This window comes from Vulpes lagopus, chromosome 1, assembly GCF_018345385.1.
Source record: "Vulpes lagopus strain Blue_001 chromosome 1, ASM1834538v1, whole genome shotgun sequence".
NCBI classification, from domain to species: domain Eukaryota; kingdom Metazoa; phylum Chordata; class Mammalia; order Carnivora; family Canidae; genus Vulpes; species Vulpes lagopus.
Window position 1 is genome coordinate 156,888,775 of NC_054824.1, and position 24,815 is coordinate 156,913,589.

Below are 24,815 nucleotides of genomic sequence, written 5' to 3' on the forward strand. Positions count from 1 at the left end.
AGAGGGCTGAAAGGTGCTAACTCTAATTAGAAGGTTCTGAGGGAGAGTCCAGAAACCAGCGAAAGGTCCTGGTTAGTGGAAAAATCTCAAGTGATTCTCCTTTGCCATTCTCTTCTTAGTCACCAAACGATAGAAAGCTCATGATTGACTACGTAACTGAATTCTATTTTTTGTTTGTAAATACGTTGTTTGTCTATACTTATTTTACAATTAAAGTCCCAGGAACTGTATAAATCTATTTTATAAAGTTAAATTAGGTATATTATTTGAACTTCAGTTCTCTCAGTGAAAAATTACATGGATAAAATAATTTCAAAACAATTTTTTGATTATAAGGTTATCAAGTTCAGTAACTATATCTTTTTATTTTTAATTTTCATTTTTAATGGTGAAGTTCACAAGTGTCCTTCAATGTAAAACATTTTAAAAAGAAATCTCTCAATAGATTATGAGTTATTGCAAACTACTTACCATCTGCATAGCTGAGATTTCAAAACCTGCATCCCGGATAGCCATGAGGATCTTTCCTAGCAGTCCTGAAAATACAGAATAAATAGGGGCAAAAATACAAAATTTCCAAGGCATTTTAGTTTCTTAGAAATGCAATTTTTTTTACACCAAAGTACTTTGCTTATAACTATATGAAGGAATCACGTAGTTTTCTAAGGGAAACCAAATCTCTAATATCGAGCATCACAAGTAATCATTTAGTTCATTTAGTAAGTGCTTTAGGAATATCAACAATGATCCTGAAGATTTTGTAAAAAGCCTTTAAGATACTATTTTGCCTTTAAAGCCTCTGAAGGCTAGTAATGTAGAAAACATGCAAATCAAATAATTGAAGCTAACATTACAATAAAAATAAAATGCCAAGGTACTGGATATGGGAGTTCCTAGGATGACATCAAAGGAGAAAAATCAAATTATAACTTAAGGCAGAAACTTTAGGGGGGAATGAGAACATGAATTGGTACTTAAAGCCTATAGGTACATGGTATTATATGGGGACACAGGTATAAAAGGACAGAAGGCACAGGACTGAGAAAAGGTGAGCATGTTCACATGACAGTAAGAAGTCAGAAAAGAAAAAAAAACAGCTGAAAAGGAAAAGACACTTAATCCAAACTGATGAAGGCCTTAGATATCAACATGAGGAATTTAGTCTTTATCTCACAGATCAGTGCTTTTTATAATAGGGTCTGTAGATACTGGGAATCTGGGACTGATCTTGAGATTCCATTAGTTTAGTATAAAAGACTTCTTTTTTTCAAGTCAATTCTTTCTCACTCTCTCTCGCACACACACACATAAGTGCATACATGCACACACATACACACACCCCCTACTCCCCGTATAGTCTGAATGATCTGGATGCTTATCTTATAACCCAAAATCACCAAGGAGTACCAGTGCCTGAAAGTGCACTTTTATTATTTTACTGCAGACAGGTAGTGCTGTTATAATTGTAGCAGGTTGAGGGATGGGAAAGAAAAAAGACAATGATAGACCTATTTCTCAAATGCTATATTTGTACCAAGTGAAGGCCAAATGATACCAGAGCATGCTGTAGAAACAAAGGCTCCTCAGAAAGTCTAAAGAGTAGAACAGGCCCATGCCATCTCAGAGCAATCTGCACCATATCGATACAGTACTTGGTGATTGAGTTTTGTCAAGCATCCTTTATCCTATCCATGTTAACTTAAATTTTATTCACTTTATGGTTTTGTCTGTAATGAATTTGTAAATTGCTTTAGTTATATGGTTAAATGTGCAAAGGTTTATATTGAGTTTTATATTTGGACACATTTAAGTTGCATTATAATTGCAATAATTCCCGTCAACACTAGGGGTCCATCAGAATATTTTTCCTCCAAAGGAAACCCTGCCAAAAGAAATGGAGAGCCTCTGAAAACACTGAGCAGGAGAACACATGACAAAATAGTGTTTTAGGAAGATTATTGGTATAATAATGACAGGCAAGCTGGTCTGAACAAAAAGAATAAAAGAATCACAAAGGCTTTTGAAATCTTGTAGTAGACTCATTGGACTTGGATGACAGCGTGAGAGAAAGAAGTAATGAACATTAGACGTTTCAAACAAGAACCAACAAGATTAAACTGAACACAGAGTGTGAAGGTGAAGGGACACAGGTTTTTAGTTCAAGTGACTGAAAGAGAGCATCTGTAAGAAGAAAACAAGCAATAAAAGCAAATGGATTAATGTCTTGGGGAAGGTCACCAAGATGGCATGCATGACTGCCAGTGGACTGGTGAGCCAGACCCAGACATTTGAGGGCCCCCCCCCTTCCCTGTCCTTGGAATGTGGGTTCTGTTTGCCTTTCTTGTTCTCAGATGCTGCTCCAAGGATGTGGTCTTGAGATACTGATGAGTGGTACTGCACAGTATGTGTGACTGAACCCAGTTAAGACCTCTATGGAAACTTTTAATATTTGGCAGGTGGGTGTGGGGATCCACTTGCCTTGCTGCCCAAGACAAGCCTTGTATGCAAGTTATCTTGCTTGTTAAAACTGTTACCTACCAACCTGGAATGGCCTTCCTGTTTCTTCCATCTCTCCCTGCCCTTTGAGTTCAGGGGCCAGTTTCAGATTACACTCAGAAAGCTTCCAAGGAGATTATGAACCAACAATTAAGGAAAAAGACACTGAATTATTTTGAACATGAAACAGAACTTTAGAACAGAATATGAACCAGTATTTGAGAAGAGAGTATTACTGTTCTCAAAAAAATGATGTATTTCTCAAAAAATACTTCTCAAAAAATACTTGGAGAAAAAATTTTCTCAAAAACTGAGAAAAAATTTTCTCAAAAACTGAAGTACTTCTCTCTTCTAAAAAATGATGAATGAGTGAATAAACTCCCTAACACGAAATAGGTGATAAGCAATTGCATTCCAATAGCTAGACAGGTAGAAGGCTATAATGAGGCATGTAGATAGGTTAGGGCTGAAATAAGAACAGAGGACTGCTTGTTTGACAAAAAGGAAAGGAAAAGCAAAACAAAACAAAAACCAAACCAAGCCAAACAAAAACAAAACAAAACAACCCAAAATAAAACAAAACCTGGAAGGAATGAGTTTTGAGAAAATATCTAAGGTTTGGAAATTTAAAAATGAAAATGACTAAAGAATGATATGTAAAGAGAGATATGAAGGAAAATAAAGAAGAAAAATATTACAATAGTTATCAACAAATCTAACAGGAAAATTCTTAGAACAGAGGGATAGTCAAGAATTAAAGGAGATTAAGGACCCTAGGAGTGCAGATAAAGCCTTCAGCATAAGCAGGATGGTATGTTGACATTAAAGACAATTGAGAAAGTTGTAGCAACAGAGTGTTAGGAAAAAGAAGTTAGATAACCCACTAAAAATCTGTACCAAAGATTCATATGATAATGGATATGAGAATGTTAATCAAAATTCCAAGTCTTTAGTCAACAGGAAAAGTATTAGTTAGGAAAGAAAAAAGTAAATTAACAATTACTGAGGACTGAACTCTTTTTAATATGAATTTATACCATTTAATCTTTAAAGCAATATTCTTAAGCAGAAGCTATAATTCCACTATAAAGATGAAAACATTAAATTTTGGATTATAGATAACTAGCCTGAAATCATAAAGTAGTATATCTTCAAATCTCACTCTCTTTCTACAAGTTTAATAAGAAAAAGAAATGCATATGTGAAGCCAGATATGTAAAAGTCACTGGACAATATAACTCCCTAAGGCAAGGACCATGATCATTTTAGTTCTCATTCTATCTCCAGTACCTAGCATAGTTCTGGCATGTAGTAGGTGTTTAACAAATATTGTTTACTGAATTAAGAAACAACCAAAGAGACATGCAATCAGAGCTCTGCTTGATGCAAACCCAAGGAACTCTAAGGCTCTTTAGAGCACATTTGAAAATACTGGTAAATTTCATAAGGGTAATTAAAGTTAGAGAGAAAAGGATTATTTAAAAATGTTGGCTTAATGATTTGTGAAAAAAAAAGTTCATACTTCAGGCCATATACAAACAGTAATCCAAAATGAATTTAAGTTAAATGTAAAAGAAAAACCCAATTAATTAGAAAAACACATTGGTGCTATTTTCTTCTCATGATCAAGGTAGACTTTTTAAATATAAAAAGGGGAAAAAAGGAGAGTTGTATTTCTGCTATGGCTGAGTAGCTCCTATTGGAATAATCTTCCCTCAAATAATAACTAAACTCCAGAAGAAAACATAAAAACACAACCACCTGGAGGCACTGAGTGGGTTCCCTGTTTCTGCAGTGGTCAGCTTGAGGGAAAGCCACAGTCAACACTAAAACTCTAACTGAAAGCCTACAGAATTAGCAAACTTAAAGAACTAGAAGACAAGGCTTGGGCAACCATTGTCACTGGAAAGTGAGTAAACAAATAGTCTCAGGGGAAAAAAAGCCAGAGAGGAACGCCTGTCTTCTATGTATAAACATTGCTCACATCTTTGGAAACCTGAAGCATTCATGCATGGAGTAGACTCCAAGAAGCCCAGCTAAAATTAAAGAACTGAATGGAACTTGGAGTTACCACCTACCAAAGTGGAAACAGAAATTACCTGATCCATTCAGCAAGTATACTGGTTGCATTTAAAATATCAATACATCTTTGAAGAAAATGGCAACATCTAGAATTTTATAATATATCATTCACAATATTCAGGATACAATACAAAATTCTTTGATATAGGAGGACACAGAAAAACATGACCTATTGCCAAGACTAAAGAGAATCAATGAAGACTAATCTGGCATCCCAGATGTTATAATAAGAAAACAAAGATTTTAAAGTAATCATTGTAACTGCTTAATGAATAAAGGAAAATGCACTCAAAATACATGAAAAGATAGGAAATCTCAACAGGGATTAAGAACTGCAAAAGAATCAAAAACTAAAAATGAAAAATACATCTGAACTACAAAACTCACAGGTAGAGACTTAAGAGCAGAATAAATTTTAATGTAGACTGAGTCAATTTGGAGAGAGATCAACAGAAATTATCCCATTTGAGAAAGGACAATTTTTGGAAAACAATAAACAGAGTAGCAGGATGAAACAAAAAGCTTTTTTATACAAAAAAGCCTAAGATATATGTAATTGGAGCCTAAAATAAAACAGAAAATATTTAAAGATAAAAAGCCTGAATTTTTCTAAATTTGTTGACCTACTGAATTTAAATTTATACTTTTTACCAATCTCAGGCAGATTTTTTTAAATAAAGAAAACAACCAGGCATATCATTGTCCAGCTGCTGATAATTAAAAATAAACTCTTGAGAGAGCCAGAGAAAATGATTCATTGTATAGAGGGAATAAGAATTTTAATGACTGCTTACTTCTCATAAGAAAAAGGGAGGCCAGAGGACAGCTGAACATTTTTAATGTGCTAAAAGGAAAACAAACTGTCAACTTGAAATTCTATGCCCAGTACTTCAATCATGATAAAATAAAGACAGAGAAAAATTTGTTTTCACCAAACTCCTACTTCAAGAAACATTAATGGAAGTTATTTTAGTTGAAGGCAAATGAAACAAGATTAAAAATAGGATCTTCAGGAACACCTGGGGGTGCTCAGTCAGTTAAGCATCTGCCTTTGGCTCAGGTCATGATCCCAGGGTCCTGGTATTAAGCCTCACATTGGTCTCCCTGCTCAGCGGAAAGCCTGCTTCTCCCTCCCCCTCTACGTGCCACTCCCCCTGCTCATGCTCTTGTTCTCTCTCTGTCAAATAAATAAAATGTTTAAAAAAATAGAATCTTCAGGGATCCCTGGGTGGCTCAGCGGTTAAGCGCCTGCCTTTGGCCCAGGGCGTGATTCTGGAGTGCAGGGATCGAGTCCCACGTCAGGTTCCTGGCATGGAGCCTGCTTCTCCCTCCTCCTGTCTCTGCCTCTCTCTCTCTCTCTCTCTCTCTCTCTCTCTCCCTCTATGTCTATCATAAATAAATAAATAAATCTTTTAAAAAAAATAGAATCTTCAGGACAAATGATGAACATAATTAGAGGCAAATATGTGAGTAAATACAAGAGACTATTTTTCCTCTTAATTTCTCTAAAATACATATGCAAACATTTTAACATTGTACTGTGGGGCTTAAAAAGTATGTGAATGCAATATATACCAGAAATATAACAAAAAGACAGACAGAGGGAGAAAATGGACTTTTGCAACTGAAAAATTTCCACATTTTATGTGAAGCAGTACAATACCAATACATTTTAAATAGACTGAAAATTAAGGATGTATACTTTAATCCTTACAAGAGTGACTTTCTAAAAATAGTCCTCAAATAAGCAGCATCAACATTACGCAGGAACTTGTTAGAAATACAAATTCTCAGGACCAACACTAGACCCAATGAATTAGAATCTCAATGGGTAAAAAGCAGAAATAATCGTTTTAATAGACCCTCTGTGATTGTTATACACTGAAATTTGAGAACCAAAGTCCTTCCATAATGAAAGAAAGAAGAAAGAAAGAAAGAAAGAAAGAAAGAAAGAAAGAAAGAAAGAAAGAAAGAAAGAAAGAAAAAGATAGATAGATATATACCTAAAAGGTCAATGAATAAATAAATATAGAATTCTTAGAAATATCAATCCAAAGGAAGAATGGATAAAGATCAAAAAGAGGGGGTAGAATTGAAAAAAATAATAAAATAGGAAACCTAAAACCAATCATACCAATAATTACAGTAAATGTTAGTGAACTAAAAATTCCCACATAAAGCAGAGATTTTAGATTAATTAACAAAATAAGATCCAATTCTATGTTCTCAACATAAAACCAACTTTAAATGCACAGACATAGGTAAGCTGAAAATAAATGATGGAAAGACAGACCATGCAAACAATAGGCATAAGAAAGCTGAAGTGGTTACATTAATGTCAGATAAAGGAGAATTTATAAAGTCCTAAGAACATAAATGTCCTAAGAGGCATTTGGAAAACAGTACTTTAGACAGAGAGCTGGAGGAAGATGGATGTCCATGTAAAGAGAACTGAGCAAAGGTATGGAGATGTAAAGCAGGCACAGTTCTGGTGAGGGGAAATCAGACAGGAGAGAAGGCAGCGGAGTGGTGGAAGCCATGTGACAGAAGGACTTATAGACATATTTAGAGGTTTGGGCTTTATCCAATAGGCCAGAAGTTCTCACAATTTTTGGTCTCATGGACCCTTTAGCTTTTGGAAATTATTAAAGACTCTAAAAAGCTTGTATTTATATAGGCTATATCTATTAATATTTATTATGTTATAAATTAACAAATTTAAGGACAAAATTAAGAAAATTCTTAAATATTTATTAAATATAACAAAAATCCTTTACATGGTGATATAAATAACATTTTGTGAGAAAAATGACTGTTTTCCAAAAAAATTAATGAGTGGCACTGTTTGATATTTTCAAAAATATCCTTAATGTCTAGCTTAATAGAAAGCAGCTGCATTCTTACATCTGTTTCAGTTTTCAATCTGCTGCTATATGTTGTTTTGGTTAAAGTATATTTAGTTATAAAACAGTGAAGTGTTTTAATAGTTTTTAATATAAATGTATACATTCTTCTTTAGTTGACAAATGATATTTTCTTAAAAGCCACTGCAACATATAATTTCAAAGTTGTACCAATGAACTTTTTTTTTACCCTGTTACATTAAAATCCACTGGTCTATTGTATACTTTCAAAGAATCTTTTACCCATGCATGATTTTGTAATATCATACATTGATCATCTGGAAACTATTAGTTCATGAGTTATGCAGATCTTCCAAATGCTGACTCATTTCATTACAGTACATCAGGAAAAAAAAATCACATTTGTTAACATCACCAATTTCATCAGAATAATCTGTAAGTTATTAGGAAACTGTCAGGCTTAAGGTGGCAAATACAATTTGCAAGATCCTAACTATGATTTTAATTTGTCATTTTATCTTCTTTGGGATTTTTATCTTTGGCAACAACTTTTGTCAGTTGTCATTTCAAATAACAGACCTACTTAATTTTAAGAAAAATTCATACCAAATACCCAAGTCTGAATAACTATAGTTTGTCTGTTATTCTTCCAAGTAAAAATGATATTCCATGAAAAACCATCTAGTTGAGCTCACAATTCAAACTATACAAGTGCTTTTCCTAAGGATTGCATTATATTTCAGTATGGAGCAAAAGTATTTTATATATACTTCCCATTTCTTCACACAGAATATTAAAAAGACATATACTTGCAGGTGAAGAATAAAAGTAATAATTTTTCACTGTTTCATCAATGATATTGTTAAGTGAAAGTGGTTTTCTTCCTTCAAGCACATGATAGTTAAAAATGCAGTGACTACTAGTACATAGTACAGTTTGCTACCACCATCTTCATTTTGTTAAGCACTAGTAGCTTTAACTACCATTGGTTTTACACCATTATTGCAAACGTCACCACATTTTAAAAGCCAAGTAAACTGATTATTTTTGTGAAAATAGATCTGTTCTCATGGGTACCTCAAAAGGTCTTATTTGTTATAATAAAGAAAATGCTTTACATGATTACATAAGAATCTTGATCTAAATACAGCAGTATTAAGCCCCATCTATTAACCAATATGAAGAGAAATTGACAATCTATATCTATTATAAGTCTATAATTACATTAAACCATGTCCCATGAAAATTACCACTTGAACAGAATAATTCTATTTACAGATAAACCAATAAAAAGTATGGTTCAAGTAACATTGCCATTCTGCCAAGAACAGTCAGACATGAGTCAAAGATATTGCTTTTTTTATATTCAGTTGGTTATGTGTGGAGGCAGGAAAGAGAGGCATTTAAGAAACTTGTTCTGTGTTTAACAGCTTGAAACAACAAACTGTCAATAACCATATGTCCTTTACTTTGTTCTAGATAGAAAATGTTCAGATGGCTGAACAAATAACAATAACTATGTAAATGAAGTAGCAAAAAAAAAGTAAAATTGCATGATATGAAGCAAACAAGTTCAAAGGGTCAAACAAAGCAGACTGCTTTTTTTATTTGGCTGGTGTTTGCATAGCTAACTTGTTTTTTAATGGTTTGCTTATAACTCCATGAATGCTGGTAAATTTTTTGAATGTCAAATCACCTCTCCATCTCTACTCCTAATGCCTTCGTTCATATTGCTATACCTTCCACTTGGACTGTTCAAAAGCCTCTATATAAATGGCCATACTGTATCCAATCATCAATATTAGACATCTCTTGCTTTGTCTTTCTAAAAATTCTTCTCCTGGAATTAGGAGCCCCCCGACCTCTTTTAGAGAAAAACTAATAGCACCAGTCATTTGATTGAAAAGGGAGCTGCCTGCCATCTTCCTATACTAGTCTATGACCATGGTCTCAGTAAGTAGTCAAGAAGAGGCAGCAGACCTATTAGCACTCTGCTAAGGCCAGAGTATTTCACCTAGGGATGGGCCTATCATTAGCAAAAGCCAATCAGAGTTCTTCCTTGGGACTTTTTTTTTTTTTTTTAAGCTAGAACAGGGGAAAAAAGCACTCTTCACTATGTTCATAAATAAGCAAGCCCTGCACTGCTGGCAAGGGTCCCTCTCTCCCAAGGTACTAGGCAAAGTTTATCTAAGAATTTGAAGCTGACAGTAAAGAGAAACAAATATAAAATACAGAAAGAGAGATGCTGACCAAGTCTCTGTTTAGAGTTCTCCCTAAGCTCAGTGTGGTCTCTGCCCTTCTTCCAGCAGACCAGTTAAATGAGAGAGAATTAGGGGATTCGAGCTGGGTTTCTACCAGCTGTGATAACCTAAGTGTCCTTATCAGACCACCTTACTTACATAAGAGAGGACATATTGCAGCCTGAGAAAGAAAGGTTGTAATAGGAGGTGGAAAAAAAAGAGACAGTTAAAAAAAAAAAAAAAAAAGGTGTGATATTCCAATGTGTGATAAAGGAGGATTTATAGGTTGCAACAAATATCCTGACAAAAATCCTAGGCATGGCCAAATGATCAATAAGTGGGATTAGAAAATGACCCTAATCCCTCTGTCCAAAAAGTTCATAAAATGATCATGGTCAGGGATCCCTGGGTGGCGCAACGGTTTGGCGCCTGCCTTTGACCCAGGGCGCGATCCTGGAGACCCAGGATCGAATCCCACGTCAGGCTCCCGGTGCATGGAGCCTGTTTCTCCCTCTGCCTGTGTCTCTGCCTCTCTCTCTCTCTCTCTGTGACTATCATAAATAAATAAAAATTAAAAAAAAAATGATCATGGTCAGAGTATAAGAGAAGAAACTGATAAAATAGTATTTTAAAAAATAGTAGACTTAATCATTTAAATTAAAATTGGTTTGTACCTACTTAAGTAAACACAGTAGGAATAAATGACAATTAACTGAAATAAATAAATAAATAAATAAATAAATAAATAAATAAATAAATAAATAAAAACTGGCTTGTACCGAGTAGGGAAATAAAAATGCAAGGCAATCAAACAGAACAGGTACTTTTTTAAATTAAAAATAAAATACAATAAAATAAAAATTAAAAATTAAAAAATAAAAAGACACTTTTAACACCAATTGGCATCAATAAGCGAAAAAGCACAGCTAAAATTTTCACACTAAATTTTTCCATTAAATCATATGACATAGTGTGTACCACCTGGAAGAAAACAAACTAGAATCAGGCTTATATGATTCAGGATGGATGTACAGGTGCCAGATAATGTACCCCAGGTTATCAAAGCAGGTATGATGAGGTACAGATATAATAAGGTGCTAACACAATGACCAAGACCTATTTGGGTATGGAAGCAGTAATATTATGACAGTCTTGGGAATTGTGACAAGTTTCTCCCAAGAATTACTATGAAAATCCATCTTGAATCTAAAGTATAAACAAAGATGGAATTTTTATTCAGGTTTAAATAAAAACATAGGTTGTATTTATTCTGGGGACTCTATTGTTTCTCTGTCTGACTTGGTATCTGATCAGGGTTAACTAATCAATGTTAGCAGATTTGTCTTGATTTAGTTCTGTTAACCTATTATAATCTCTATAAGGAAGAGCACTTAGAAAGGCAGCCCTTAAGAGTTGAATTAGGATAATACTGCTCAAAACAGCCCAGAGTTAAAAATGAGTTATTCTCTTTCTCCTTACAGTTGCCAAGGAGGGATAAAACCTCCCACAGTATGGCACAGAAGAGAAAGATTATCAACAATTACACATGAGATATTTGGCCAGAGGCTAAGTATCAATTTACTCTCCAGGCCATAAATGTTTATGTCTTGGCAACTAATCCAGTTTGAAAAGCTCTCTCCTCGACCTATCTCAATTTAACCTTTATATGGTCTCAGTTTCTTTCCTCACTTGTATAAAATGTAGTTCCTCCCTCATAGGATTGTTTCGAGGTTTAAACATGTCTTAGAATAGCCAGTGGCACACAATAGTACCATTAGGTAATGCAAGCAGTCATACATAATAATAGTCACAAGTGAATTAATGTAAATTCAGCTGAATACATTGCTTGGCTTATAGAATCAGCATGAATCTAATTTTACCAATTCTGTTAAAATGCAAGCATTTTATACCTCCCACTTCACAAGAGAACATTGGTGCTGCCAAGACATCTCCAGGAGGCTGATGCTAGTGTCCAGGTCACTACGCTTAATGGTATGTCTGCACTGATGGATGAGATATAGGGAACCAGAGTTACAGCAACACCAGCTGCAGGTGCAACAGAGACCGGAAGACCCACTAATCCTCAAGAGAAGAAAAGCCACTACTGTTGAAACTAGCAGTACCTGGCAAACACAGTGATTCATACTAGGAGTAGATCAGAGCAAGAAAAGAAAGAAGAAGGAGGCCACACATAGCAGCTGACAAAGCAAGGCCTATCTCTGTCTTCCACTGGGAACTCCTAAAAATATTTGCAGTGAACTTTGTAGAGAGCTAGAGTCCTGTATCAGCATATGGGTACATGCTTCAGTAAAACAATTTCTATAGGCTCATAAAGAATATTTAAAACTTTAAGCAGAATTTGAAACAGAAAGTTTGCCTACCAAAAATCCTATTTTTAATCCATATTAAAAATCCCAGGTGGCTCAGCGGTTTAGTGCTGCCTTCAGCCCTGGGAGTGATCCTGGAGACCTGGGATCGAGTCCCACGTGGGCTCTAGTCCTACATTGGGGTCTTTGCATGGAGCCTCCTTCTCCCTCTGGCTGTGTCTTCTACTCTCTGACTCTCGTGAATAAATAAATAAAATGTTTTTTAAAATAAATAAATAAAAATCCAAACAAGGGGAACAGCAGCAAGATAAAAACTGATTTAACAGATATAGTATTACAAATAAATCAAAATCATAAAACAAGATGGCAAATGTAAGATAAACCAACTTATCAATTCCCATTTAAAGACAGTCTCAGGGACACCTGGATGGCTCAGCAGTTGAGCATCTGCCTTCAGCCCAGGGCGTGATACCAGAGACCCAGAATCAAATCCCACATAGGCTCCCTGCAGGGAGCCTGCTTCTCTCTCTGCCTATGTCTCTGTCTCTGTGTCTCTCATGAATGAATAAATAAAATCTTAAAAAAAAAGAATTTAAAAAAAGGACTAATAAGTAAGTCTCAGTTTGAGTGAAATGCTAAAGTCCAACTATGTTCCATTGATATGACACAGAAAGTCAAATGAATTAAAGGTGAAATTTTAAAGAACGATGATACAGTGAACAAAATCAAAATTGCCAAAGGGGTAGCAATATTAACAATGAACAAAACAGAAGTCAGGGGAAAAATATCTTAGTATATTTTAAAAAGTAAAACAAGAATATCACAAATCTATATGCACAGAATATATGACATGTCATTTATAAAGAAAAATAATATTAGGAGTAAGGGAGAGGTAATTAGAAACATATCATCCTCAAACTTTTGTAGACTCAATAAAAATTATTACAAATACAAACAGATTTTTATAAAAATTAAGCATATTCTGAACATTCCATCAATATAACTATAATAAATAAAAATTATATGGGCCATTTTATTTCACTAACATATAATAAAATGAGAAAATTCCCAGAAAAGTTAACAACCAAAAAATTCAAAATCTTGGGAATTTACACGTACTCTCCTAAAGAATAACTGGAATAGTGTTGACTGACACAAGAATAAATGTCCAAGAAAAAAAATCAGAAGAAATCATACCAAATCAAATAATAATTACATTTAAAAGTTGGAATATAATGAAGCAGGTACTCTCATATATACACCAATATGGAACTACTTGATATCCTCTTCCTAGAAAAAAAATTGGGGTTTATAAAAAACTTCAAAATTTTACCATTTGATATAAGAATTGCATCTCTTGAAATTATTCTAAGGATAAATAAGAGATCCACAAAGATTTACACAGGAGAAAACTAATCAGAGAAGTATTAAAATAATATTTTTAAATTTCTAAATAATAAAGCAAGGAAAAGGTAAAGAGGAATACATTCTTACAACTATCATTCAGACTTTAAAATTATATTTTCAAAGATTATTTAATTGCACAGAAAAAAATTCAAACTACAATAGTAGGTTAAAAAAGTACAATATAAACCTATATAAATAGGATAATTCCTACTCATTTTATGAAAATAGTATTACCCTAATACCAAGAGCAGAGTATAAAAAAATGTTACTAATACCAAAACCCTCATGAATATAGTTGCAAAAAATCCTTAACAAAATCGAATTCAGAATATACATAAAGGACCATATACATCATTATTTCAGGAATGCAAACCTGGTTCATTGTTCAAAAAAATTAATCAATGTAATCTGCTATATTATCAGCCTTAAAGAAGAAAAATCACACGACCATACCAACTGATGCAGAAAAAGCTTTTTTTAAAAAAACTCAACACCCATTCATGATCCAAATCTCAGAAAAAAATAGGAATAGAAGGGAAAAATAGGAATAGAACTTGCTGAATTTCATAAAGAGCATCTATAAAAACACTAAAGCTAACATTATGCCTAATGATAAAGGACAAGAATGCCTATTCCCATTGTTCTTACTCAATTTAGTGTCAGAATTGTTCAAGCCAGTAGCAAGAGACATAACTGTCCCTATTTATATATAACATTATCTATGAGTATAATCCAAAATACTACAAAAAATACTCTAAAACTAATATTGAGGGGCAGCCCAGGTGGCTCAGCAGTTTAGCACTGCCTTCAGCTCAGGGTGTGATCCTGGAGACCTGGGATTGAGTCCCACATCAGGCTCTCTGAATGGAGCCTGCTTCTCCCTCTGCCTGTGTCTCTGCCTGCCTCTCTCTCGCTCTCATGAATAAATAAATAATCTTTAAAAAAAAAAACTAATATTGATTTCACCAAGATTGCAGGATACAAGATAAACACACAAAAATCAACTGTGTATCTACATACTAGCAACAAATATGTGGACATCGAAATTGAAACTACAGTATCATTTATAATCACTCAAGAAAAAATACACATAAATCTAACAAAATATGCATAGGACTTGTTATGAAAACTACAAGATGCTGGATTAAGACCTAAATAAATGAAGTCATATAGTACCCATGATTTAGAAGACTTAACATAGTAATGATGTCAATTCTCCTCAAATTGATTGATTTAGTGCAATTCCTATAAAAATTCCACTAAGGTATTTTTTTAGATACAGATAGGATTATAAAATTTTATGAAAAAGTAAAGGAATTAAAATCACTAAAACAATTCCAAGAAAAAGGTCAAAGAAATCAATCCATTCAATTTTATAACTACTGTATAGCTATAGTAATCAAGACTATGTAGGACTGGCAAAGCAACAGACATATAGATCAATGAAAGAGAACTGAAAACCCAGAAGTGGATCCACTCAAAAATGATTTTGGACAAAGATGTAAAAGCAACTCAATAGTCAACAAACCAAGCGACATGACTTGACAAGGAAAGTTAGACAATATAGTCTGACAGGACAGTCACTTATCAGAAACAAGTCTCCACTGTGGAAGGATAACACAAATTTGGGAGAGGACAGTTAATCTTTCTTCTATGTATTTATGTGCTATTCAAATTATTTCATGTAATTCTCAAAACAGTCCTATGAGCCAAATACTATTTTCTTCATTTTATAGATTTTTACATCTATAAAATGTATAGATTTTTACATCTTCATTTTCATCTATACTCAAGGGAAAAACATGCCCTAGAATAATAGCTAGTAGGAGACAGAAATGAATGTAACATTTTTTAAATTTAAATTCAGTTCGCCAACATATAGTATAATACTCAGCGCTCATCAAATCATGTGCCCTCCTTAAAGCCTCTGGTCTCTGAGGTAACCCAGTTACCCTATTCCCCCCCTCCCCTTCTGTAACCCTTTGTTTCCCAGAGTTAGGAGTCTCTCATGGTTTGTCTTCCTCTCTAGTTTTTCCCCCACTCAGTTTCCCCCCCTTCCCTTATGGTCCTTTTCATTATTTATTATATTACACATATGAGTGAAACCATATGATAACTGTATTTTCACTGATTGGGTTTTTCAGTCAGCATAATACCCTCCAGTTACATCCTGTCGATGTAAATTGCAGGTATTCATCCTTTCTGATGTCAAAGGACATCATGGCTCCTTCCACAGTTTGGCTATTGAGGACATCGTTGCTATGAATATTGGGGTGCAAGTGTCCCGTCATTTCACTACATCTATATCTTTGGGGTAAATAGTAGCTCAATTGCTCAGTCATAGGGTAGCTCTATTTTGAACTTCTTGAGGAACCTCCACACAGTTTTCCAAAGTGGCTGCACCAGCTTGCATTCCCACCAACAGTGCAAGAGGGTTCTCCTTTCTCCACATCCTCTCCATTTGCTGTTTCCTGTCTTCTTAAGTTTAGCCATTCTCACTGGTGAAGTGGTATCTCATTGTGGTCTTGATTTGTATTTCCCTGATGACAAGTGATGTGGAGTCCTTTTTCATGTGCTGGTTGGTCATGAGTAGGTCTTTTTCAGAGAAATGTCTGTTCATGTCTTCTGCCCATTTTCTGACTGGATTGTTTAGTTTTTGAGCGTTGAGTTGGATAAGTTTTTTATAGATCTTGGAATCTAGCCCTTTATTTGATATTCATTTGCAAATATTTTCTCCCATTCTGTAGGTTGGCTTTTAGTTTTTTTGACTGTTTCCTTTGCTGTGCAAAAGCTTTTTATCTTGATGAAATCCCAACAATTCATTATTGCTTTTGTTTCCTTTGTCTTTATAGACATGTCTAGCAAGAAATTGCTATGGCCATGTTCAAAAAGGTCGCCTGTGTTCTCCTCTAGGATTTTGATGGATTCCTGTCTCACATTTAGATCTTTCATCCATTTTGAGTTTTTCTGTATGGTAAAATAGAATGGTCCAGTTTCATTCTTCTGCATGTAGCAGTCTAATTTTCCCATCACCATTTATTGAAGAGACTTTTTTCCATTGGATATTCTTTCCTGTTCTCTCGAAGATTAGTTCTCCATAGAGTTGAGGGCCCATTTCTGGGTTCTCTATTCTGTTCCATTGATCTATGTGTCTGTTTTGTGCCAGTACCATACTGTCTTGATGATCACAATTTTGTAGTATAACTTGAAATCAGGCATTCTGATGCCTCCAGCTTTGTTTTTCTTTTTCACCATTCCTCTGGGTATTCAGGGTCTTTCCTGGTTCTGTACAAATCTTGAGATGATTTGTTACAACTCTGAAAAATGTCGATGGAATTTTGATAGTGATTTCATTAGTGTATAGATTGCTCTGGGTAACATAGACATTTTAACATTTATTCTTCCAATCCATGAGCATCGACTGTTTTTCCATTTCTTTGCATCTTCCTCAATTTCTTTCATAAGTGTTCATAGTTATAAGAGTACAAATCCCCAGGTATCTTACAGCTTTTAGTGCAAATGTAAATGGGATCAATTCCTTAATTTCTCTTTCTTCAGTTTCACTGTTAGTGTATAAAAATGAAACTGATTTCTGTGCATTGATTTTTGTATCCTATCACATTGCTGAATTGCTGTATGAATTCTAACAATTTTGGGGTGGAGTCTCTTGGGTTCTCCATATACAGTATCATGTCATCTGCAAAGAGTGAGTTTGACTTCTTCTTTTCTAATTTGAATGCCTTTTATTTCATCTTGTTGTCTGATCGCTGAGGTTGGGACTACTAGTATTATGTTGAACAACAGTAGGGATAGTGGACATCCCTGCCATGTTTCCGACCTTAGGGGAAAAGCTCTCAGTTTTTCCCCATTGAGAATGATATTCGCTGTGGGCTTTTCATATATGGCTTTTATGATACTGAGGTATGTTCCCTCTATTCCTACAGTTTGAAGAGTTTTAATCAATAAAGGATATTGTATTTTCCCTGCATTAATTGAGAGGATCATATGGTTCTTGTCTTTTATTAATGTGATTTATCATATTGATTGATTTGTGGATGTTGAACCACCCTTGCATCCCAAGGATAAATCCCACTTGGTCATGGTGAATAATCCTTTTAAGGTACTCTTGGATCCTATTGGCTAGTATCTTGGTGAGTATTTTGACATGCATGTTCATCAGGGATATTGGTCTGTAATTCTCATTTTTTGATGAGATCTCTGGGGATCAAGGTAATGCTGGCCTCATAGAACGAGTTTGGAAGTTTTCTTTCCATTTCTATCTTTTGGAACAGCTTCAGTAGAATAGGTATTACTTCTTCTTTAAATGTTTGGTAGAATTCTCCTGGGAAACCATCTGGCCCTGGACTCTTGGTTTTGGGAAGTTTTTGATGACTGCTTCAATTTCCTTGCTGGTTATTGGTCTATTCAGGTTTACTGTTTCCTCCTGTATCAGTTTTGGTAGTTTATAAGTTTCTAAGAATGCATGCATTTCTTCCAGATTGCCTAACATGTTGGCATCTAGTTGCTCATAATATATTCTTCCAATTGTTTGTGTTTTTTTCACTGTTGGTTGTGATCTCTCCTCTTTCATGCATAATTTTATTACTTTGACTCTTTTTTTCTTTGTAATAAGTCTGGCCAGGGGGTTTATCTACCTTATTAGTTATTCTAAAGAACCAGCTCCTAGTTTCATTGATCTGTTCTCCTGTTCTTCTGGTTTCTATTTCATTGATTTCTGCTCTAATTTTTACTATTTCTCTTCTATTGTTTGGTTTAGACTATTTGCTGAGACAGAACTGAATTTAAATCCAGTTCTGCTAACCCTAGAGTCTGATTATGCTATACCACAATAAAATAATTAAAATATTTAATTGGCTTGTTCATATCAATCAGTTAAATAATTAATGTATATTGAAGGAGCTCAGAACACACCACCCAAAATACATCCTCTGGTATATTGACTATTTTTAGTTAAAGACATTCAAGTGTCTCAGCAAATACAAGAAAAGCACCCTGACGAAATTCCCATGTGAAAAATATCCTCCCCATAGCAGTAGGAAAACAACATACTAATCATTAAGGATGAGAAGTTGAAGCTGAGAATTCTATACAAACAGATCTTGTAGAAATCATTCTTCTCGTCCTTCTGCCATCCCACATAGCTCAGTCACTTCCACAATTGGCATAACTGCCTCTCTTTATTCAATCTAATATAAAAGCAAGCAAGTTTTCTCTATTTCTTTGGGTCATCATTCCTCATGAATGCTCCTGTGTCATGTATAACTTGTATTAAATAAATTTGTATGCCTGTCTCCAATTTAAAACTCAGGCACACCCACAAAAAATCTCTAGAAGGGTACAGGTAAAAGTCTGCATTCTGCCCGGGTGGCTCAGCGGTTTAGCGCCACCTTCAGCACAGGGCCTGATCCTGGAGACCCCGGATCGAGTCCCACCTCAGGCTCCCTGTATGGAGCTTGCTTCTCCCTCTGCCTGTGTCTCTGCTTCTCTCTCTCTCACTCTCCCTCTCTGTGTCTCTCATGAATAAATAAATAAAATATTTTTAAAAAATAACAATTTTTTAAAAAATCTGCATCCCCTACGATAAAGCAAAATTATACATTATTCATATACACATAACATCTTTTTTGATCTTCTGAATATATACTACAAAATTAATAACAGAAGAATATAAAATATATATCTAGAAAATTTTGAAATGTTTGTAGGACCAACACCCAGTTTGTTGATTATTCAGAGTTTAAGGTTTCCTTCCTTCTAACCATTTATATGCTTATCAAAATTTGAAATAAAAAGAGAGAGGAAATAATGATCACTGTACAACTTATTAGTAGGGCTAGAAAACTTTTATAGAGAGAAAATCATTAAGAGAAAAGTTGTTAACAAGGTAGAGATGGACAATATTCTTCAAAACTATTACAAAATTGATTTTCATAGTTAATAACCTAGTAGTTTCAATTTACTACAATTCTCTGCATCAAAAAATATTCCCTGTGAAAATAACTTTTTCCGATATCAAGAATATTCATATTTTCCTTTAGTATCATAATATTTATACTCTACAGTAACTTATACACCTGAAAGCAACCCTGCAGCCAAGAAACACACCACTATACTGTGGGAAAGCTTGAAAATCACCTCTACCATGAATATTAAGCTTACTCCATGCAATAATAAGGTGTAAATAGATGAAAATAAAATGTTACACACAGAAACAAGAACCCATGATAAAGGATGCTCTGATGATCAAAACTACATACAAAACTAAACTAAATTTTAAAGTAGCAGCCAGGCTTGTTGTACAAGACAATTCACCATAGTATGGATGCTATACTCCATGATACAGATACCAAATACAAGTGGTGAGAAATGAAACTGAAGGAGAGAAAAATGTCATTGAAGAAGTCTTGCATTTTATTTGGGTAAGAATTTGTGATAGAAAAGTTTTAATTCTGACATAGGCACAAGTACATAAACTAACAAACTGATATATAGATGATATTGAATATTAATAACCAGTTTAAGTCAAATTGGAGGAATTTGATTTCTTTTACAATTTAAATCAAGTGAAATAAAGTTAAAAAGTATTTTAACTAAAAAATAGGGCTAGTTTGCCTTTAAAATGTGATTAGTGGGCGCCTGGGTGGCTCAGTCAGCTAAGCATCTGCTTTTGGCTCAAGTCATGATCCCACGGTCCTGAGATTGAGTCCTGCATTGGGCTCCCTGCTCATTGGGAAGCCTACTTCTCCCTCTCCTTCTCCCCCTCCTCCCCTTCTTGCTCTCTCTCTCAAATAAATACTTTTTAAAAATAAAAATAAAATGTGATTAGTGTAAAAGCTAAATCAGAACTAGAGATTATAAGAGCTTAGATTTTCAATGCTGAAATACAAAAGAAATCACAAGCATTACTAATTCAACAGAAGAAACTTAATATTAACCCTAACAAGCATACATAACAAATAACCTCGGGCATAAAAACCAGGTGGAAAAGCTTTCTGTTTCCTAGACAGCAATATATTTCTGTGCAATACCACTTCACTAATAATCTTCCATCAATTTTTTATTAGAAGAAAAGATATACCTGCAAATTAGTTTGACCGCACATGTGTTATGATTTTCTGCCTTCTAGTAAGGAAAATATTATAGAAGCTCTTTAAATAACTGCAGATGACAGTGTGTTTAGCAGAATTGGTAAAGCAAGAACTAGTGAGATTCTGAAGTCTTAAAAGATCTCAAATTATTCCATTAGCTGATCATAAAATCTATTCTAGTAGCAAGTAGGCTTACTAAAAAAAATAGATCTAATTCATCCAATAGCATTTCTGATTCTCCATTTACACCACATATCCAGATCTAAAATACACATTTATCCTTACTCATGTCCCAAGAACCACAATCTGTAAATTCCTTATAAGGCAATAAAAATAACCATTGTAGCTTTACAGATGTACCTGCAATATGGTAACTCAGTGTATTTAAAATTCATAATGTAATTAAGTGAGTAGAAAATAGTAAAAGCAGGCTCTATACCAACTTAGGAACAACAGCAAAGATGCACAGATCTAAGATCTCCAGGAAAAGGCAGTCAAGAACCCTCCTTTGCTGGGAAGACAAGGATAGGCCAGCACAGCAAAAGAAGCCAAGAACAGCTATCATGGCTAAAATGAGATCACAATTTTAAAACAAGGATAGTCCAAGAAAAACAAAAACAGAGAATCAGGCACACGGACCAGAAACTGATAATTTTGTATTTTGGCAAATAGGTCATCAGGAGTCCAAGTCAATGCAGGCTACTACAGAAAACAAGTCAATCACACTCACAAAGCAATACTAAGTTTCTACACCCACAGGATAGCGCCAGCTTCAATATAAGGTGAAAGTCTAATTTTGAAAGACGCAGTCCTCTTGAGAGGGTGGAATAAGCACAATCCCATTAGAAACAGACTTCAAATTTCTAAGAGAGTTTCATGAATTATACAAGTGCTATACATGTTCTAACTCACTGATGGAAATCCATTAATCTTATAGGCAAACACAATGAAAAAGATTGAAAAAATAATTCAAACCATGGTTGCATTAGCTCCAACAGTAACAAAACAAAGTAAATAAATCTTTTCCCTTTCTTTATTTTTTAAAGATTTTATTTATTCATTAGAGAGAGAGCATGAGTCAGGAGAGGGACAGAGGAAGAAGCAGACTCCCCACTGAGTAGGAAGTCCGACACAGAACTCGATTCCAGGACCCTGAGATCATGACCTGAGCCAAAGGCAGACCCTTAACTGACTGAGCAACCCAGGTGCCTCCCAGTTCTTTGTCTTTTTAAGAGAAATAAAAGAAAAAGATTCTTGGGGTGCCTGGGTGGCTCAGCTGGTTAAGCATCTGAATCTTGATCTCAGCTCAGGTCTTGATCTCAGGGTCATGAGTTTAAGCCCTGCCCTGGGCTCCACATTGGGTATAGAGCCTCCTTTAAAAATAAAATCCTGAAGCTAGTCTTCTGTACAGTGTTTTTAAATAAGTATGTTGATCTGTGTTTATTCCAGCTATCTAAAGTCACAGTGAAGGGAATCCACAAATTTAGGTATATACTTTTTTTTAAAGATTTTATTTATTCATGAAAGACACAGAGAGAGAGAGAGAGAAAGAGAGAGAAGGAGAGGCAGAGAAGCAGGCTCCATGCAGGGAGCCTGACATGTGACTCGATCCCAGGACCCCAGGATCACGTCCTGGGCTGAAGGTGGCGCTAAACTGCTGAGCCACCCAGGCTGCTCTAGATATTTACTTTAACATTGTTTCTTCTGATGATTTTAAGTGGCTGTGATTTCCTCAGCTGACAACACCTATATTGTCATTCATAAATAGGCTTAAAAATAGACATACTGACAACAATATGGATCACAAATTGTATAACTTCTGCTCCTTGTCTGTTTGAAGCACATATTATCTGCCCTGGGTACAAGCCTCCATTTTTGTTCCATTTCCCAGTATAGTCATTTTGTAGGGGCAAGTCTCCTGTCTAGTGACTCTCAAAATGTGGTCCCTGTAAAAGCAGTAATAGCATGACCATGACTTGAGAACCTGACAGAAATGCAGACCTATTTAATTGGACACTCTGGAGGTAGAGTACAAGAATCTTTATTTTAACAAGCCTCCCAGGTGACCCGGATGCAAACATTTCAGAACCAGGACTGTGAGCAGACTTCTGAGGACAGCAGGGAATCAGAAAAAACATTCTCCTGACCATGAAAAAGGGTAATGTGACCTGAAAAGCCTATGACTTTAATTTTCAGTCATATTTTTCCTTAATCACACTACTCCAAATCTACATAGTCTTAACAAAGAAGTCAGAAAGATATTAGATTCTTAAATTTTGTAATTTTGTCCCAGTTTTCTTTACTCTCTATCACTTAAGTTTTAGACCATTCTTCATCAGAAAACATGCAAAATGGAAATAAAAGGGTGTACAAAGTATCTCCTTCTGATCACAGCATCTCAGTACTTCTTCTCAAAGGCAATCAGTGTAAGAAACTTATATATTCTTCTAGAAATATTCTCTCTATATATATATATACACATATATATGTTTATATAGACACGATCTTTGTTGTACTAAAATACATACTATATCATCTATTCTATGCCTCAATTTCTTTTTTTAAATTTTATTTATTTATTCATGAGAGACAAAGGTGGGGGGCAGAGACACAGACAGAGGGAGAATCAGGCTCCATACAGGGAGCCCGACATGGGACTCAATCCCAGGTCTCCAGGATCAGGCCCTGGGATGAAGGCAGGCGTTAAACCGCTGAGCCACCCAGGCTGCCTTATGCCTCAATTTCTATGTATTTACTGTAAAATGCAAAAAGTATGTATTTTGTGATAAATTATGTAACAGATAAGCTCAATTTCATTTATATTCATATATAATTTTAAAGTGAGTATCAGTGGTAACCACTACTAAGGTAAGAAAACCAGAATACTGCCCTCCATATTATGTGCCTCCCCAATCACTGCTCCTTCTCTTCTCAGTGAATATCTGACTGGAATAACCTTTTCCATGCACTTTATTCTGTACTACATACATATGCATTCTTGGAAAACACAATTGACTTCTGCCTATATTTGAACTTATTATAAATAGATTCATATGGCATATAACTTCAAGTCTTGCTTATTTTGCTCAGTTTCATGATTATGAAATGCATACATGTTGCTCTGTTTGGCTCTGTTTCACAGAGAAGGAAGAACATGCCATATTGCAAACAGAATCTCTAAATGATGGGATTAAGTGACTTTTAAGACAAACGTTTGTCTGTATTTCTAAGTTTTCTATAATGTAGATTATTAATTATTAATATAAGAAAATTTTCAATAAAAGCTACTAAGATAAATTAGTAGCTAAAACAGCATTGCCCACCTCTATATCTCTTTGGTATCTATTCCTTAGAAGGAACATTTTGGTAGTTCCAACACTAGGGAACATATGTGTCAATGTAGGATGATTTTCTTAGAGTGATGACTTTTCTTCAAGAACTCAATTTGGAGAGAGATATATAGGGCCTAATACCATACTTGTGAAGAATGTGAGGTATGTGTTTTGACTCACATTAACAGTGATCAGATTAAGTGAAAATTATCATTATACAAAGCCAAACACTGTACAGCTTGCATTGGAAATTTCATCTTCTGATCCATTCTAATGTTTATTAAGTAATATTTGGCTTCTGCAGCAACTTCTTACAAGATACATCCCCTGAGGCAAGGGAAACAAAAGCAAAAACCAACTTTTGGGATTTCATCAAAATAAAATGATTTGGCACAGCAAAGAAAATGATCAACAAAACTAAAAGGCAACCTACAGAATGGGAGAAGATATGTGCAAATGACAGATAAAGGGCTAGTATTCAAAATAAAATAAAGAACTTATCAAACTCAATATCCCAAAATAAAATAATCCAGTTTAAAAATGGGCAGAAGACACAAACATTTCTCCAATAAAATAAAGAACTTATCAAACTCAATATCCCAAAATAAAATAATCCAGTTTAAAAATGGGCAGAAGACACAAACATTTCTCTAAAGAAGACACAAACAGCTAACAGACACATGAAAAGATGCTCCATATCGCTCTTCATCAGAAAAATACAAATCAAAACTACAATGAGATACTACCTCACACCTGTAAGAATGGCTAAACCTAACAACATAGGAAACAATAGGTGTTGACAAGGATGTGGAGAAAGGGGAACCCTCTCAAATTGTTGGTGAGAATGCAAACTGCTACAGCCACTGTGAAAACAGTATGGAGATTCCTCAAAAAGCTAAAAATAGAGATACCCTATAATCTAGCAATTGCACTACTAGGTATTTACCCAAAAGATACA

At 34.7% G+C, this 24,815-nt stretch overlaps 1 protein-coding gene across 4 annotated transcripts in view; it reads right to left on the reverse strand.

Annotated features, from left to right (window-relative positions):
* NME7 (NME/NM23 family member 7) overlaps positions 1-24,815 on the reverse strand; it is a 259,381-nt gene that overhangs the window by 127,251 nt on the left and 107,315 nt on the right. For all 4 annotated transcript variants that reach the window (XM_041752560.1, XM_041752542.1, XM_041752568.1 and 1 more), the window contains one exon: positions 472-536. In XM_041752560.1, coding sequence (XP_041608494.1) covers positions 472-536 — 65 coding nt within the window. The remainder of the gene's footprint in view (positions 1-471; positions 537-24,815) is intronic.